We start from the raw sequence: 18,196 nt of genomic DNA on the forward strand, positions 1-18,196 counted from the left end.
TACTCATAACTGGAATAGACAATACACAAACAGAATACAGACAAAAGTCCACATAGACGTCATACAAAAAAAACACATCGTAAGTCGCTGTGGAAAAGAGCATCTGCTAAATGACTAAATGTAAACGTAAAAAATATTAAACATAAACTTGGGTCCTCTGTCCTGCTAAAAGTCAGCGGATCAAACTGAAATACATCACTGTAATGTCCAGTAGGCTACAGTCAGTGCATCATATTATCATAAGTCTTTCAGTCAAGTATAGAAACAAATGGCCATTTTCAAACAAACCCAAACTCTACCCCTTGGCACATGCCTATTGGGGGTTTGGTAATGGACAATGCAGTTGTTGTTTGTTCATGATATAACTACTGTATATATGCATGTGTTTTGTGATACTGGTTGAGTTATATATTAACAAACTGGGTCTCTAGCAGGTGTGTTGGAGTGTATAATGAGATTCTAAAGTAGAAGCTATGGTACAGTATACTGCTTACGTTCAGTGTCACTTCCTTACTGTAATTAGAAGTTATTTTTTGTTTTTACCCCTTTTTCGTGGTATCCAATTGATAGTTACAATCTTGTCTCATCGCTGCAACTCCCGTACGGACTCGGGAGAGACGAAGGTCGAGAGTTATGCATCCTCCGAAACACAACCCAGCAGCCGCTCTGCTTCTTGACACAATGCCCGCTTAACCCGGAAGCCAGCCGCACAAATGTGTGGGAGGAAACACCATACACCTGGCGACTGTGTCAGCGTGCATTGCGCCCGACCCGCCACAGGAGTCGCTAGAGCGCGATGGGACAAGAACATCCCTGCTGGACAAACCCTCCCCTAACCCGGACGACGCTGGGCCAATTGTGCGCCGCCCCATGGGTCTCCCGGTCGCGGCCGGCTGCGGCAGAGCCTGGACTCGAACCAGGATCTCTAGTGGCACAGCTAGCACAGCGATGCAGTGCCTTAGACCACAGTAATTAGAAGTTATAATGTGTGGCTGTGCCAACCGTCATCAGAGCAGTGTTCAATACTGCTGCCTTAGTTTTTTGGCCCTCTCTCTTTTCCCACCATCCTTCACTAACTATTTTCTATATGTTACTTTTTAATCCCCCTCTCCCTGCTCATGCTAGCCTCCACACTTCATTGCTCCCCTTCTCAATGGAAACTGAAGACCAGGAGAAATAGGGAAGGGGGAAGGAGAGAGAGAGGGATAGAGACAGAGAAAGTGAGAGGAGTCAAAAGGCAGGGAGAAAGGTGGGTGTAAAGAGAGTGAGACGGGTAGTGTGTTGGGAATGGGCAATTCCTTGGTAACTGGCTCCGATTTTTCACTTAAAATGTATGCCAAACAAATAAAATGTTTTCAAAGTTGAACCATCTATATGCATAAGGACCACTTTTAACAATTTACACTGAACATTTTACAAAAACACATTTACTGGAAGAACTGTGCAGATGCAAAGTTTGGTAACAGAATTTAGGTAAATCAATTTTTTTATGTGAACACGTTTTCCAAAAACTCTTAATTATTTGCTCCGAATTAAGAATCAAAGACGTCTGCAGATAAAATGGGGTGTCAGCTATGACATGGCACCTTGAGTTTGAAAAAAAATCTATTTTGCTTATTAAACAACAGTAAGGGAAGTGGATGTACACACAGTAACAGAATTGCAGTAACATAATTTCATCTTGGGTCCCTGATCTGAACTACACAGAAATGAATAAACCAAATCAAATTGTATTTGTCACATGCACCGAATACAACAGGTATAGACCTTGACTTGAGATGCTTGCTTATGAGCCCTTCCCAACAACGCAGAGTAAAAAATAAACATTTATTAAAACCCAAGGGGAATAAAATACACAAGAATGAAGTTATATACAGGGAGTACCAGTACCAGATCAATGTGCAGGGGTACGAGGTATTAGATGTAGATACATTTACTGTATGTAAATAAAGGCAGGGTAAAGTGACATCACAATATACAGTATAATAACAAGAGTCATAATTATGGATATGAATGCCATTCTCTTCATGGTGATGTATCCTAAATAGGTACACAAAGATAGAAATATGTCATTATCTTCCTTTGCATATTTGGTTATTATTTTACACACTAGATATTATTTTAATAAGCTCCGCCACCAAACAAGACCAAATTTGGTTGTCTGGACCGGACCAAATCTGAACCAATCATAGATGTCTATGTTTCACATGTTTGGAGATCAAAAGCACAGTAGAGCTCAGGGCCCTTAACTGCCATTTGTTTCCTATTCCTCGAAAAGGTTATTGGAAATGTTCTTGTGCAATTTCTTATGTTTCTCCTTAAGCAAACATTTAAGAAGAAACTAGATTCTTGAAAATAAAGTTATTGGATTTGTTCTTAATTCCAAGATAGCTAAACCCTTGTCTTAAACTCTGGGCAGTGAGAGAATAAGCTCATGAAAGAAATTGAACATTTAATTCACTCAAACTTCATATGAAAGTTTCAGTATAGATTATCTTAAACGTAATAATATTTTTTTTAAACAGTAATCTCAGTAGGAAATATGCTAACATGATTGCCATTGCTAGCTAGATAGCTAGCTAAATTGGTTGCCTAGCAACAAACATCTTAAGAAGATTCATAAGAAGATATTTGAGGAGTTCGTAAGAAAATAATGAATTCTTAAGATATTGTTAAGTAATTGCACTTGCAAACTATTTTATGAACTTCCTAGTACCCCTGGTTGGGAACCACTGCAGAAGAGTATAGTCAAGTAGAGTATAGTTCAGTACAGTACAGCAGAGTTCAGTACAGTACAGTGCAGTAGAGTAAAGTAGAGTATAGCTCAGCACAGTACATTATAGTGTACTCAACTCTAGTGTGCTGTACTGTGTACTGTACTGAACTCTACTCCACTCTATTATACTCTACTGTACAGTACATGACTGTACTTTACTGAACTATACTGTACTTTTCTTTACTGTACTGCAATGAACAATACTCAACTTTTCTTTACTGTACTGTACTGTACTGTACTGTACTGTATTGTACTGTACTGTACTGCTGTGTACTGTACTGTACTGTACTCTACTGTTGTGTACTGTACTCTACTGTTGTGTTGTGTACTGTACTGTACTGTTGTGTACTGTACTGTACTGTACTGTACTGTTGTGTACTGTACTGTACTCAACTCTACTCTACTGTTGTGGACTGTACTGTATTGTACTGTTGTGGACTGTATGCGATGTCCAAACTTGTTAAACATAGATGTCTGTGATTGGTTCAGATTTGGTCCAGACATCTGTGGACGTTGAAATCAAGGCCGGTCCGGTCCGAACCAAAGGACAATGTCTGTGGGCGGTGTCGGTCGGTGCTGAGTGGAAAGAGAGGGGGCTCATGGGTAGGTGTCAGTAAGAGCCGGGAGAGGTGACATTAATTGGAGAGAAAGAGAGCGAGAGAGGCAGAGAGAGGGAGGGGTTGTCTTTTCACTCTTGCTTTGACCACCAGGCGACAGAAAGAGAAAGGAAACTGTTATGAGCTGAATATAACAGTATGTTAGGCGGAAGGGAGGACAGTAGCAGGTGACCTAACTGTGGTTTGTGACTACTATGATTTACCATTGTAGACAATTCAATTGCATATTGCATGACTGATTTTTCTGAAATTCCGTTTCCGATTTGGTAACAGAATTTTGAGTTTTAGTCACTTAATAATTCATTAACAAACTTGATATCAGTAAAAACACTATAATTCATCGATAAGTCTACCTTTACTTGTTATTTCTGTGAACTTTCATTATCCTCCCTCCTCATGAGGAATAAGTGTCACGACTTCCACCGAAGTCGGCTCCTCTCCTTGTTCGGGCGGCGTTTGGCGATCGACGTCACCAGCTTTCTAGCCATCTGTCTGTCTGACTGGGAAGTACTGGTGGCCCACCTTGGCTAAGGACGTGAGGGTTTATGTTTCCTCCTGCTCGGTGTGTGCCCAGTGTAAGGCTCCGAGACACCTGCCCAGAGGTAAGCTACACCCCTTACCCGTTCCACAACGACCTTGGTCACACCTGTCTGTGGATTTTTTAACAGATCTACCTCTTTCACAGGGAAACACTACTATCTTGGTCATTGTGGATTGTTTCTCTAAGTCCTGTCGTCTCCTCCCTCTGCCCGGTCTTCCTACAGCCCTACAGACTGCGGAAGCCCTATTTAGTCACGTCTTCCGGCATTACGGGGTGCCTGAGGATATAGTGTCTGATCGGGGTCCCCAATTCACATTGAGAGTTTGGAAGGCGTTCATGGAACGTCTGGGGGTCTCGATCAGCCTTACCTCGGGTTTTCACCCCGGGAGTAACGGGCAGGTAGAGAGAGTCAACCAGGATGTGGGCAGGTTTCTGCGGTCCTATTGCCAGGACCGGCCGGGGGAGGGTGCGGCATTCGTGCCCTGGGCCGAGATGGCACAGAACTCGCTTCGCCACTCCTCTACTAACCTCTCCCCCTTTCAGTGCGTATTGGGGTACCAGCCAGTTCTGGCGCCATGGCATCAGGGTCAGACCGAGGCTCCTGCGGTTGATGACTGGTTCAGGTGCGCGGAGGAGACATGGGAGGCCGCCCATGTTCACCTCCAGCGAGCTGCGCTTCGCCAGAAGAACAGCGCGGACTGTCACCGCAGTGAGGCCCCGGTGTTCGCACCGGGAGACCGGGTCTGGCGCTCGACCCGAAACCTGCCCCTCCGCCTGCCCTGCTGGAAGCTGGGTCCGGTTTGTGGGGCCATTCAAAGTCCTGAGGAGGGTGAACGAGGTGTGTTACAGATTACAGCTTCCCTCTGGTTACCGTATTAACCCCTTGTTCCATGTGTCTCTCCTCAGGCCGGTGGTGGCTGGTCCGCTCTAGGAATCTGAGGTGCGGGAGGTCCCTCCGCCCCCCTCTGGACATAGAGGGGGCCCCGGCGTACTCCGTTCGTTCCATCCTAGATTCGAGGCGTTGGGCAGGGGGCCTTCAGTACCTCTTGGAGTGGGAGGGGTACGGTCCGGAGGAGAGGTGTTGGGTTCCGGTTGCGGATGTCTTGGACCCCGAACTGCTGCGGGAGTTTCACCGTCGGATCGCCCTGCGCCTCGCCCTCCGGGTCATCCCCGAGGCCGGTGTCGGCGTGCCGCTGGAGCCGCGCATCAAGGGGGGGGGGGCACTGTCACGACTTCCACCGAAGTCGGCTCCTCTCCTTGTTCGGGGCAGCGTTCAGCGATCGACGTCACCGGCTTTCTGGCCATCGCCGCTCCATTTCTCATATTCCATTTGTTTTGTCTTGTTCCATTACACACCTGGTTTTCATTCCATAATTACTGCATGTATATAGTCCTCTGTTCCCCTCCATGTCTTTGTGTGTAATTGTTTGTTTGTGATGTGGATTATTGTCGGGCGCTTTACTTTTGCCATGTTCCGTGTTTTTGGCACGTTATTGTTTTTATGTGCTGTATTTTGTGGAGCGGAATTAAAGTGCGCCTGTTCACTACACTCTGCTCTCCTGCACCTGACTTCGCCTCCTGTAAACACCCTTGACAATAAGAAAATATCTGAACGATATATGGGTTCTTGGTAATGGAATTTCAAGGCACAAGGGCATTGTTTCTTAAACTTACAGAAGGCAGAAAAAATGATCCTAAACAAAATATAAATGTTGATATTTGTTGGCAGGCATGTTCACTTAAGACTTTTTCTGGTAGATGTTTTCTAAGACCCCTTTTCCATCTTTTAGACAAGAAATCAAAGCCTTTGTTTATTCCACATTTTTAGGATGGAAAATGGTTGAAAAAGTATATATATTTTATTTATTTTATTTCACCTTTATTTAACCAGGTAGGCTAGTTGAGAACAAGTTCTCATTTGCAACTGCGACCTGGCCAAGATAAAGCAAAGCAGTGCGACACATACAACAACACAGAGTTACACATGGAATAAACAAACATACAATCAATAATACAGTAGAAAAATCTATATACAGCATGTGCAAATGAGGAAGGATAAGAGAGGTAAGGCAATAAATAGGCCATGGTGGCGAAGTAATTATAATATAGCAATTAAACACTGGAATGGTAGAATGTGCAGAAGATGAATGTGCAAGTAGAGATACTGGGGTGCAAAGGAGCAAGATGAATAAATAAATACAGTATGGGGATGAGGTAGATTGGATGGGCTATTTACAGATGAGCTATGTACAGGTGCAGTGATCTGTGAGCTGCTCTGACAGCTGGTGCTTAAAGCTAGCGAGGGAGGTAAGAGTCTCCAGATTTAGTGATTTTTGCAGTTCGTTCCAGTCATTGGCAGCAGAGAATTGAAAGGAGAGGCGGCCAAAGGAAGAATTGGCTTTTGGGGGTGACCAGTGAGATATACCTGCTGGAGTGCGTGCTACGGGTGGGTGCTGCTATGGTGACCAGTGAGCTGAGATAAGGCGGGGCTTTACCTAGCAGAGACTTGTAGATGACCTGGAGCCAGTGGGTTTGGCGATGAATATGAAGCGAGGGCCAGCCAACGAGAGCGTACAGGTCGCAGTGGTGCGTAGTATATGGGGCATTGGTGACAAAACGGATGGCACTGTGATAGACTGCATCCAATTTGTTGAGTAGAGTGTTGGAGGCTATTTTGTAAATGACATCGCCGAAGTCGAGGATCGGTAGGATAATCAGATTTCCGAGGGTATGTTTGGCAGCATGAGTGAAGGAGCCTTTGTTGCGAAATAGGAAGCCGATTGTAGATTTAACTTTGGATTGGAGATGTTTAATATAAGTGTTAAAATAATTGTATATCTTGATGATAATAATCAACAATCAATAAGCCTCGACTAATTCCCAAGGTTTGTAAGACAATGGGTTAAATAATTAGGCAAGGACTCAGCTTTCTGCAAAAGGTTCATTCAGCTTTATTCAGAGAACATTCTGAGGTCAAGATAACAAAACTGTCATTATATAGTTTCTTGCTTACTTACGCACATGCATTTACACACAAACTGTTGGTGAACTGCATCCCCCTTTCACTTCCCACACTGTTTATCACTATCCAGCTCAGCCTGTTCCTTTCCCTCAAGGTTAGGAACTCCTTGAAGTTTCTACTCCCTTTACCATCTGGCTCCTTCCCTCTTGGGCACACTAAATACACACACATGTTTCTCTCCCTCTCCAGCCTCTACTAGACTTTCTGGGACTAATCGATCATTACATTGATTATTCATTAACCATGCTACATGACTTATAATTCATAATGGTTTCTTGATTAATTTACCTTTATTAGATAATTCTCTTATCAGTAAGTCTGGAAGGAGAGTTTACAGTCTAACCAGACACCTAGGTATTTGTAGTTGTCCACATATTCTAAGTCAGAACCGTCCAGAGTAGTGATGCTGGACGGGCGGGCAGGTGAGGGCAGCGATCAGTTGAAGAGTATGCATTTAGTTTTACTTGCATTTAAGAGCAGTTGGAGGCCACGGAAGGAGAGTTGTATGGCATTGAAGCTCGTCTGGAGGTTAGTTCCTGGTTCTACATTTTTTGAATGGGGCATGCTTATTTAAGATGGTGAGGAAGGCTCTTTTAAAGAATAACCAGGCATCCTCTACTGACTGGATGAGGTCAATATCATTCCAGGATATCCGGGCCAGGCTGATTAGAAAGGCCTGCTCACTGAAGTGTTTTAGGGAGCGTTTGACAGTGATGAGGGGTGGTCGTTTGACCGCAGACCCATTACGGATGCAGGCAATGAGGCAGTGATCGCTGAGATCTTGGTTGAAAACAGCAGAGGAGTATTCTGAGGGCAGGTTGGTTAGGATGATATCTATGAGGGTGTCCATGTTTACGGATTTGGGGTTGTACCTGGTGGGTTCATTGATCATTTGTGTGAGATTGAGGGCATCAAGCTTAGATTGTAGGATGGCCGGGGTGTTAAGCATGTCACAGTTTAGGTCACCTAGCAGCACGAGCTCTGAAGATAGATTGGGGGCAATCAATTCACATACGGTTTCCAGGTCACAGCTGGGGGCAGAGGGTGGTCTATAGCAAGCGGCAACGGTGAGAGACTTGTTTCTGATAAGATGGATTTTTAAAAGTAGAAGTTCGAATTGTTTGGGTACAGACCTGGATAGAAAGACAAAACTCTGCAGGCTATCTCTGCAGTAGATTGCAACACTGCCCCCTTTGGCAGTTTCTATCTTGTCGGAAAATGTTAGAGTTAGGGATGGAAATTTCAGGGTTTTTGGTGGACATCCTAAGCCAGGATTCAGACACGGCTAGGACATCCGGGTTGGCAGAGTGTGCTAGCAGTCAATAAAACAAACTTAGGGAGGAGGCTTCTAATGTTAACATCCATGAAACCAAGGCTTTTACGGTTACAGAAGTCAACAAATGAGAGCACCTGGGGAGTAGGAGTGGTGCTAGGCACTGCAAGGCCTGGATTAACCTCTACATCGCCAGAGGAACAGAGGAGGAGTAGGATGAGGGTACGGCTAAAGGCTATCAGGACTGGTCGTCTAGTGCGTTCAGAGCAGAGAGTAAAAGGAGCAGGTTTCTGGGCGTGAGAGAAAAGATTCAAGGTATAATGTACAGACAGAGGTATGGTAGGATGTGAGTACATTGGAGGTAAACCTAGGCATTGAGTAATGATGAGAGAGATATTGTCTCTAGAGATGTTTAAACCAGGTGATGTCACCGCATATGTGGGAGGTGGAACTAAATGGTAGGTTCAAGCATATTTAGCAGGGCTAGAGGCTCTACAGTGAAATAAGACAATAATCACTAACCAGGGCAGTAATGGACAAGGCATATTGATATTAGGGAGAGGCATGCGTAGCCGGGTGATCAATAGGGGTCCAGTGAGTGGTTGGGCTGTCTGGAGACACGACGATTCAGTCAGCTAGCAGGCCGGGGATAGCAAGCTAGCAGACCAGGGCTAGCAAGCTAGCAGAAGGGCCTTAGAGGGACGTCTCGACAGAGGAAAGTCTGTTCCTAAAAAATATAGACTCATAGTTTTCACTTGACACCCAATTTGGCATGTTCCTATGAACTTCACTGGTTGGTGCTCATGAGTAATTTAGCAAGGAAATTACCGAATGTATCAGGGCAATTCTCCCTCTTTCACACAGTCTCTCCATCCAGAACATAGTCTCTCCATTTGTATCAAAACGGCTTATTGCTTTCCTTCCTCTCTTCCCCTTTCCTCTCTGCCCTCTCACTTGCCGTTGCTGCTAACACCTGGCTCACTGCCTCTCTCTACACTCTTAGAAAATAAAGGTGCTATTTAAAACTTAAAACAGTTATTCGGCTGTCGACATAGGAGAACCCTTTGAAGAACCCCTTTTGGCTCAGTCCAGTAAATCTTTTCCACACCGATATCAACAAACAATTTCTGTATGGACCTCACTTTGTGCACGGGGACATTGTCATGCTGAAACAGGAAAGGGTCCAAACTGTTGCCACAAAGTTGGAAGCACAGAATCGTCTAGAATGTCATTGTATGCTGCAGCGTTAAGATATCCCTTCACTGGAACTATGGGGCCAAGCCCGAACCATGGAAAACAGCTCCAGACCATTATTCCTCCTCCACCAAACTTTACAGTTGGCCCTATGCATTCGGGCAGGTAGCGTTCTTCTGGCATCCGTGAGATGGTGAAGCGTGATTCATCACTCCAGATAACATGTTTCCACTGCTCCTGAGTCCAATGACGGCTAGCTTTACACCACCCCAGCCAATGCTTGGCATTGCGCATGCTGATCTTTGGCTTGTGTGCGGCTGCTCGGCCATGGAAACTAATTTCATGAAGCTCCTGATGAATAGTTCTTGTAATGACGTTGCGTCCAGAGGCAGTTTGGAACTCAGTAGTGAGTGTTGCAACCAAGGACAGACGATTTTTATGCGCTATGCGCTTCAGCACTCGCCGGTCCTGTTCTGTGAGCTTGTGTGGCCTACCACTTCGCAGCTGAGCCGTTGTTGCTCCTAGATGTTACCACTTCACAATAACAGCACTTACAGTTGACCGGGGAAAAAATGTGTGCAGGTGACGAACTGACTTGTTGGAAAGGTGGCATCTTATGACGGTGCCACATTGAAAGTCACTCAGCTTGTCAGTAGTAAGGCTATTCTACTGCCAATGTTTGTCTATGGAGAGTGCATGGCTGTGTGCTCCATTTTCCACACCTGTCAGCAATGGGTGTGGCTGAAATAGCTGAATCCACTAATTTGAAGGGGTGTCCACATACTTTTGTATATATAGTGTAGTTCGACCTGGAAACAAAAAGGGTTCTCCTATGGGGACAGCCGAAGAACCCTTTTGGAACCCTTTTTTCTAAGAGTAACTACTGCCTCTTCTCCTCTTTCTCCCTCTCTCCGTCCCTGTACCTCTCTTCCTGTGTAGCTGCCAGCTTCTCTCCCTCTTCACCAATCCAACATCCCTCTTTCTCCCTCTCTGTCTTCCTATGCACTCAGCTTGTTTTTCTTCTTGCCTCTCTGCCTCCCTACCCTCCTTCTCTTCCTTGTCTCTCTCTCTTCTCTCCGTCTGCTGCTGCCTGGCTTGCTCCTGACTTGTCCTGCCTCCCTCCCTCTCTATTCCACTCTACCCTGCCTCTCTCTCTCCGTCTCTGTTGTTCCCTTTCTCTTTCTCTACTCTCTATGTTCAGTGGTACAACATGAGGCAGTCTGTGGCTATCTGTCTGCTTGGACTCTCAGCTCTGCTCCACGGTGAGTGACTTTCATGTTCTCTCGCTCTCTGTGTGTATGTGCGTGTGAGTGTTGTGTATGTGTTTCTACGTGTACATACAATATGTGCAAATCCATTGATATATGAGAGAGACAACGGAGAGGAATGATCACAGAGCTTACAGGTTAGGATGTTGTTCATCACAGTTGTAAAATCCAACCCTCCTGTCTGTTTTAATCCATCATTGGTTGATGTGTTCCTCTCTGCACCAGCAGCAGTGTCTTAGATGGCTAACATCTTGTGAGTGCATATTGATATGGTACCATCTTGTGACTGCATATTGATATGGTACCACCTGGAATGCTCTTTCTGTGGAGTGATATTCACCAGAGTAATACAATGCAATACATTGCAATACAACACAACAAATGAATCCATACAAAGGTCGTTTACAAGCATTGTGGTGCATAATAGCATATTACATACAAACGCAACATGCTGTTATAAAGACTGTACTCTACTGTATGTGGGTCTACATTATATTCACTAGTTCTATATATCTATATATTTCTTAATTGCATTATTTTACTTTTAGATTTGTCTGTATTGTTGTGAATTGTTAGATACTACTGCACTACTGGAGCTAGGAACACAAGCATTTCGCTACACCTGCAATAACATCTGCTAAATATGTGTATGTGACCAATAACATTTGATTTGATTTGATTTTTAGTTAGACATTGCTACAGAATTTCATCAACTGCACAGATACATTAAGTCTGATACAGTTGTGAAACAGGAATGAGTGAAGTCAGTCCACGATGGAGCTGCTAGAAGTGAGGTTCCTGGTCCTCCTGTCTGTCTGTCTGTCTGTCTGTCTGTCTGTCTGTCTGTCTGTCTGTCTGTCTGTCTGTCTGTCTGTCTGTCTGTCTGTCTGTCTGTCTGTCTGTCTGTCTGTCTGTCTGTCTGTCTGTCTGTCTGTCTGTCTGTCTGTCTGTCTGTCTGTCTGTCTGTCTGTCTGTCTGTCTGTCTGTCTGTCTGTCAGTTTGTTTGTTTGTCTGAGTGGAGGGTTTTAGTTTTTAATGCGTCACTATTTCCAGTGTGGAATAGATCAGACGTTTTAACGGCAACAGAAAGACTAGTCAATCCCCTTAAAGATAGAGTCAGTGGAATGGCGTTGCACGAGCAGCACCGCAGATATTACGATGAGCAAGATGCAAGACTTTGCTCTCACACAGTCACACACAGTATCTGCTTTTGTGCACAGGTTCGCTTCACGCTATTACAACGTGGTAGCCACTGGACCAAAAGAGGGGTTTAGCCTCAATCTCCAACATTCTTAGTTGTTGCAGAATTTGACCCACTATGCTGTTTACTTTGTTCAGCTACGTCATATTGCTGACTCTACCTTTAACAATTAATGGGCCTGTCTGGATACTATCTCCCTCTCTTCAGTCTCTCTCCTCTTAAATTTTCCTCTTTCTCATCACTCTCTCTCTTCTTGATTCTCCTCATTCTCCTTCTCTCGCCTCATCTTTCTCCCTCTCTTCACTCTCTCCTCGTGATTCTCCTCTTTCACCCTCTTTTCACGTCCCGCCCCCTGCCTCTTCCAGTCATATATAAATCTCTGTACTCGTTTTCAAAGCAGCTTTGTTTAAAACAATTTGAAATCGTTCCATTCAGATGATCTCTTCTTTTTTTGGTGTATTTCTTCTCATCATGTTTTTATTATTCTCACTCCCTTCTGTATTCATATCTTCTTCTCCTACAGCTCATCTCTTCCCCGTTTTAGATATTCTTCATCTCTATCGGTGCAATCATATCACTTTCGTTCTACTCCTTTCTCTATATATTTCTCTCTCATTTTTCCAGGGGTGCAACTTTCACTGGGGACGGAGGGGTAATGACACCCCCACATTCTGAAAATGCATTAAATGTCAGCCCATATGTGTTGCGCTCTTTCTCCGAGTTGTAAAAGCAAGCAGAGCAGAAACTGGCTAGTCTTTACTCTTGACTGATGTACAGTTGAAGTCCGAAGTTTACATACACGTTAGCCAAATACATTTAAACTCAGTTTTTCACAATTCCTAACGTTTAATCCTAGTAAATAATTCCCTGTCTTAGGTCAGTTAGGATCACCACTTTTTTTTGAGAATGTGAAATGTCAGAATGATAGTGGAGAGAATGAGTTATTTCAGATTTTATTTCTTTCATCACATTCCCAGTGGGTCAGAAGTTTACATACACTCAATTAGTATTTGGTAGCATTGCCTTTAAATTGTTTAACTTGGGTCAAACGTTTCGGGTAGCCTTCCATAAGCTTCCCACAATAAGTTGGGTGTATTTTGTCCCATTCCCCCTGACAGAGCTGGTGTAACTGAGTCAGGTTTGTAGGCCTCCTTGCTCGCACACGCTTTTTCAGTTCTGCCCATACATTTTCTATAGGATTGAGGTCAGGGCTTTGTGATGGCCACTACAATACCTTGACTTTGTTGTCCTTAGGCCATTTTGCCACAACATTGGAAGTATGCTTGGGGTCATTGTCCATTTGGAAGACCCATTTGCAACCAAGCTTTATCTTCCTGACTGAGGTCTTGAGATGTTGCTTCAATATATCCACATAATTGTCCTTCCACATGATGCCATCTATTTTGTGAAGTGCACTAGTCCCTCATGCAGCAAAGCACCCCCAAAATATGATGCTGCCAGACCCATGCGTCACAGTTTAAATGGTGTTCTTCAGCTTGCAAGCCTCCACCTTTTCCCTCCAAACAAAACGATGGTCATTATGGCCCCAAAATAATATTTTTGTTTCATCAGACCAGAGGACATTTCTCCAAAAAGTACGATCTTTGTCCCCAAGTGTAGTTGCAAACCGTAGTCTGGCTTTTTTTATGGCGGTTTTGGAGCAGTGTCTTCTTCCTTGCTGAGCGGCCTTTCCGGATATCGATATAAGACTCGTTTTACTGTGGATATAGATACTTTTGTACCTGCTTCCTCCAGCATCTTCACAAGGTCCTTTGCTGTTGTTCTGGGATTGATTTGCACTTTTCGCACCAAAGTGCGTTCATCTCTAGGAGACAGAACGCGTCTTCTTCCTGAGCGGTATGACGGCTGCGTGGTCCCATGGTGTTAATACTTGCGTACTATTGTTTGTACAGATGAACGTGATACCTTCAGGTGTTTGGAAATTGCTCCCAAGGATAAATCAGACTTGTGGAGGTCTACAAACAGGTCTTAGCTGATTTCATTTGATTTTCCCATGATATCAAGCAAAGAGGCACTGAGTTTGAAGGTAGGCCTTGAAATACATCCACAGGTACACCTCCAATTGACTCAAATTATGTCAATTAGCCAATCAGAAGCTTCTAAAGCCATGACATAATTTTATGGAATTTTCCAAGCTGTTTAAAGGCACAGTCAACTTAGTGTATGTAAACTTCTGACCCACTGGAATTGTGATACAGTGAATTATAAGTGAAATAATCTGTCTTTAAATAATTGTTGAAAAAAATTACTATTGTCATGCACAAAGTAGATGTCCTAACCGACTTGCCAAAACTATAGTTTGTTAACAAGAAATGTGTGGAGTGGTTGAAAAGCAAGTTTTAATGACTCCAACCTAAGTGTATATCACTCCTGGGTCACATAATTGCTGGCTTGCAAAGTTGTGTAATTCCTATTAGAATCTAGCCAGAGTGAAGATATCCAGACTAATAGATTGGATTGGTTTAGAAAAATGCCTTTTGTCTTTGTATAGCTTAATCAACCAAACAATGTGTATGCAAAAACACAGGTATTAAAACAAACAATTCTGAAAATCGTCCTGCAATAAAGCATGCTGGGAAATATGTTAATGATGGGCATGGCTTTGAGCAAACTAGAATCTAGTGTTGAGAACAATAAATCCTATGGCAGCTGGTTGCCTTGATATTTTAATTTGAATCAACTTCAATTCTAAGTTCACTCAACCCAGAGAATAACGCTGATTAAGTAACTGGTTAAGTTAAAGTACACACACACACCTTGCTGATCTTTCTTTTTTGTCCTCAGTGCCCATGATAAATTTGATGCCACCTTTAAGAGCTATGTGCTGGTCAACTCCAGTGGCTTCTGTGAGTACCTACCTCCAGGTAAGTCTATAGATCAACCTTTCTCTCTTTTTATTCTTCCCTGACCTTCCCCTCTCTCATCATAGTTTAACATAGATATAGGGGAGAGTGGGGAAAGTTGAGACAAGGAGTAAGTTGAGCCACGCTGGTTTCTAATAAATCATACACAACATTTATAATTTGATCAAATATTTAGGAAGAGGTCATTTCAAGGAGTCTGTGAAGGAAGAAACTATATGGAAAAAGTGGTAAGGAAGTTAGGTCCAAAAAAAGTTTTTTCACCAAGTCAAACAAATGTATTGTGTTAGGTTTCATGATGCTTATATCTAAACCAAAGTAGATCATTTAAAGATTGTTCTATACATCAGTTGGGGTCTCTATAACCTTCAATAAGAGGTCCTAAACCTAGCATGAAAGGGCATCCTTGTAGCTGTGTGTAACGCCCTGGCCATAGAGATGGGTTTTTGTTCTTTATTTTGGTTAGGCCAGGGTGTTACATTGGGTGGGCGTTCTATGTTAATTTTTCTATGTTTTTGTATTTCTTTGTTTTGGGCCGTGTGTGGCTCACAATCAGGCACAGCTGTAGTTCGTTGTTGATTGGGAGTCACACATAAGGAGCCTGTTTTTCCTTTGGGTTTTGTGGGGGATTGTTTCTGTTTAGTGTCTTGCACCTGACAGTACTGTTTGGCTGTTGGTTTTCTTGTTTTGTTGTATCGTGTTCGTTTGTAAATTAAAACTCAAGATGAACACTAACTCCACTGCACCTTGGTCTACTTCCACAGACAGCCGTTACAGAATCCCCCACCAACAACGGACCAAGCAGCGGAGGAAGGAGAAGCACCAGGAGAGGGGTAATATGGACTCATGGACTTTGGAGGAGATGGAGAGGTGCGTTCAGGATTCCTGGAGATGGGAGGAATTGCTCGACGGAGGTGGACCGTGGGCTCAGGCTGGGGAGTATCGCCGCCCGCAGTGGGAGATCAAGCCGGCGATAGCTGAGAGGCGCTTGTACGAAGCGAGGGAGCGCAACAAGCACGAGAGGCAGCCCCAAAATTATTTTGGGGGGGGGCACACGGGGAGTGTGGCGGAGCCAGGAAGGAATTCTGGGCCAACTCCCCGTGCTTACGGCAGGCAGCGCAGTACTGGTCAGGCACCGTGTTATGCGGTAGAGCGCACGATGCCCCCAGTGTGCGTTGACAGCCCGGAGCGCTACATTCCAGCCCCCCGCAAGTGCCAAGCAAGTGCAGGCATCGAGCCAGGACGGATTGTGCCAGCTCAGTGCGTCTGGTCTCCAGTGCGCCTTTTCGGTCCAGGTTATCCTGCACCGGCTCTGTGCACTGTGTCTCCAGGGCGCTGGGAGGGTCCAGTTCGCCCAATGCCTGCGCTCCGCCCGTGCCGGGCCAAAGTGGGCATTCAGCCTGGAGTGTGGGTAAAGAGCCTACGTACCAGAACTCCAGTGCTCCCCCACAGCCCGGTTTATTCTGTGCCTCCTCCACGGACCAGGCCTCCAGTGGGTCTCCCCATCCTGGTCAAGCCTGTGCCTCCTCCACGGACCAGGCCTCCAGTGGGTCTCCCCATCCTGGTCAGTCCGGAGCCGCCAGAGCCGCCCGCCAGTCCGGAGCCGCCAGAGCCGCCCGCCTGTCCGGAGCCGCCAGAGCCGCCCGCTAGTCCAGAGCCGCCAGAGCCTCCCGCCTGTCCGGACCCGCCAGAGCCGCCCGCCTGTCCGGAGCCGCCAGAGCCCCCCGCCTGTCCGGAGCCGCCAGAGCCGCCCGCCTGTCCGGAGCCGCCAGAGCCGCCTGCCTGTCCGGAGCCGCCAGAGCCGCCCGCCAGCCCGGTGAGTCCTGTGCCTGCGCCCAGGGCCTCCTTCATGTCTCCCCAGCTTGGTGAGTCCTGTGCCTGCGCCCAGGGCCAGGCCTCCTTCATGTCTCCCCAGCCTGGTGAATCCTGGGTCAGTGCCGCCGGAGCCGCCCGCCAGCCCGGAGCCGTCGGAGCCGCCAGGGTCGCCCGCCAGCCGGGCGCAGCCAGGGACGCCCGCCAGCCGGGCGCAGCCAGGGTCGCCCGCCAACCGGGCGCAACCAGATTCGCCTGCCGGGCGCAGCCAGGGTCGCCCGCGAACCGGGCGCAGTCAGGGTCGCCCACCAGTCCTCCGGCGCGGCCAGGGGCGCCACCTAAGTGGGCGACGCCGAGGGTGGAGCGGAGGCCACGTCCCGCACCTGAGCTGCCGCCGTAAGAAGGCCCACCCGGACCCTCCCCTTCAGAGTCAGGTTTTGCGGCCGGAGTCCGCACCTTTGGGGGGGGGGGGTACTGTAACGCCCTGGCCATAGAGAGGGGTTTTTGTTCTTTATTTTGGTTAGGCCAGGGTGTTACATTGGGTGGGCGCTCTATGTTCCTTTCTCTATGTTTTTGTATTTCTTTGTTTTGGGCCGTGTGTGGCTCTCAATCAGGCACAGCTGAAGCTCGTTGTTGCTGATTGGGAGTCACACATAAGGAGCCTGTTTTTCCTTTGGGTTTTGTGGGGGATTGTTTCTGTTTAGTGTTTGGCTGTCGGTTTTGTTGTATCGTGTTCGTTTGTAAATTAAAACTCAAGATGAACACTAACTCAGCTGCACCTTGGTCTACTTCCACAGACAGCCGTTACACTGTGTGGGCTAATATAATCCAAATGTTTGCCTTGGGGTAAGTCGGGGCCATGGGCTAAGTTGAGACTTTCTTTGGACAAGCTGTGTTTTCAAAACTGTAGTGTTTACATTAATTCTGATTATTTCCAGCGATACACATCCTGAAATATATGTAGATATCTTTATTAGAAAGAATACTGTTTCCTTTGATGCTGAATGTAACAAATGGCTCAACTTACCCCACTCTCCCCTACTGGTAATGCACTTCTCTCTCAATCTCTTAGTTTCTCCCCCTTTCCCTTCTCTCACTCCTTCTCCCCCCACATCTCTCACAACCCCCAGGTATTTTCAGCAGTGCGTGTAATGTGGACATGCGTTGGTTTCCCTTTGACATCCAGCGGTGTGAGCTGAAGTTTGGCTCGTGGACGTTTGACGGCTGGCTGCTGGACCTCCAGATGCAGGAGGCTGACCTGTCAGGATACATGTCCAATGGAGAGTGGGAACTGCTGGTTGAGAGCTCTGTCTGCCCCCGACCCTCTTGCATCTCTCTCCTCCATATTACTTTCTAATCTCTCACTTCTTCTTTCCTCCCCCCTCTTGTAGGTGTACCAGGTGATCGTCATGAGATATTTTATGAGTGCTGTACAGAGCCCTACTCTGATGTGACCTTTGTTGTGACCCTACGACGGAGAACTCTGTTCTACGCTCTCAACCTCCTTGTCCCATGCATTCTCATCTCCTCCTTGACACTGCTGGTGTTCCTACTGCCAACCCAATCGGGGGAGAAGATCGGTCTGGGTGAGGAGAGAGAGGCAGAGGACA

General features: G+C 45.9%; 1 protein-coding gene across 1 annotated transcript; it reads left to right on the top strand.

The window, feature by feature from the left end:
* The first annotated feature begins 4,544 nt into the window (after positions 1-4,544).
* LOC123743050 (CHRNA7-FAM7A fusion protein-like) lies at positions 4,545-18,196 on the top strand. The gene is made up of 4 exons (XM_045717756.1): positions 4,545-4,643; positions 10,564-10,685; positions 14,698-14,777; positions 17,717-18,196. The coding sequence occupies exons 1-4, from the start codon at positions 4,545-4,547 to the stop codon at positions 17,941-17,943; spliced, it is 528 nt and encodes a 175-aa protein (XP_045573712.1). The 3' UTR covers positions 17,944-18,196.

The sequence above is a fragment of the Salmo salar genome, chromosome ssa05 (genome assembly GCF_905237065.1).
Source record: "Salmo salar chromosome ssa05, Ssal_v3.1, whole genome shotgun sequence".
Lineage (NCBI taxonomy): Eukaryota > Metazoa > Chordata > Actinopteri > Salmoniformes > Salmonidae > Salmo > Salmo salar.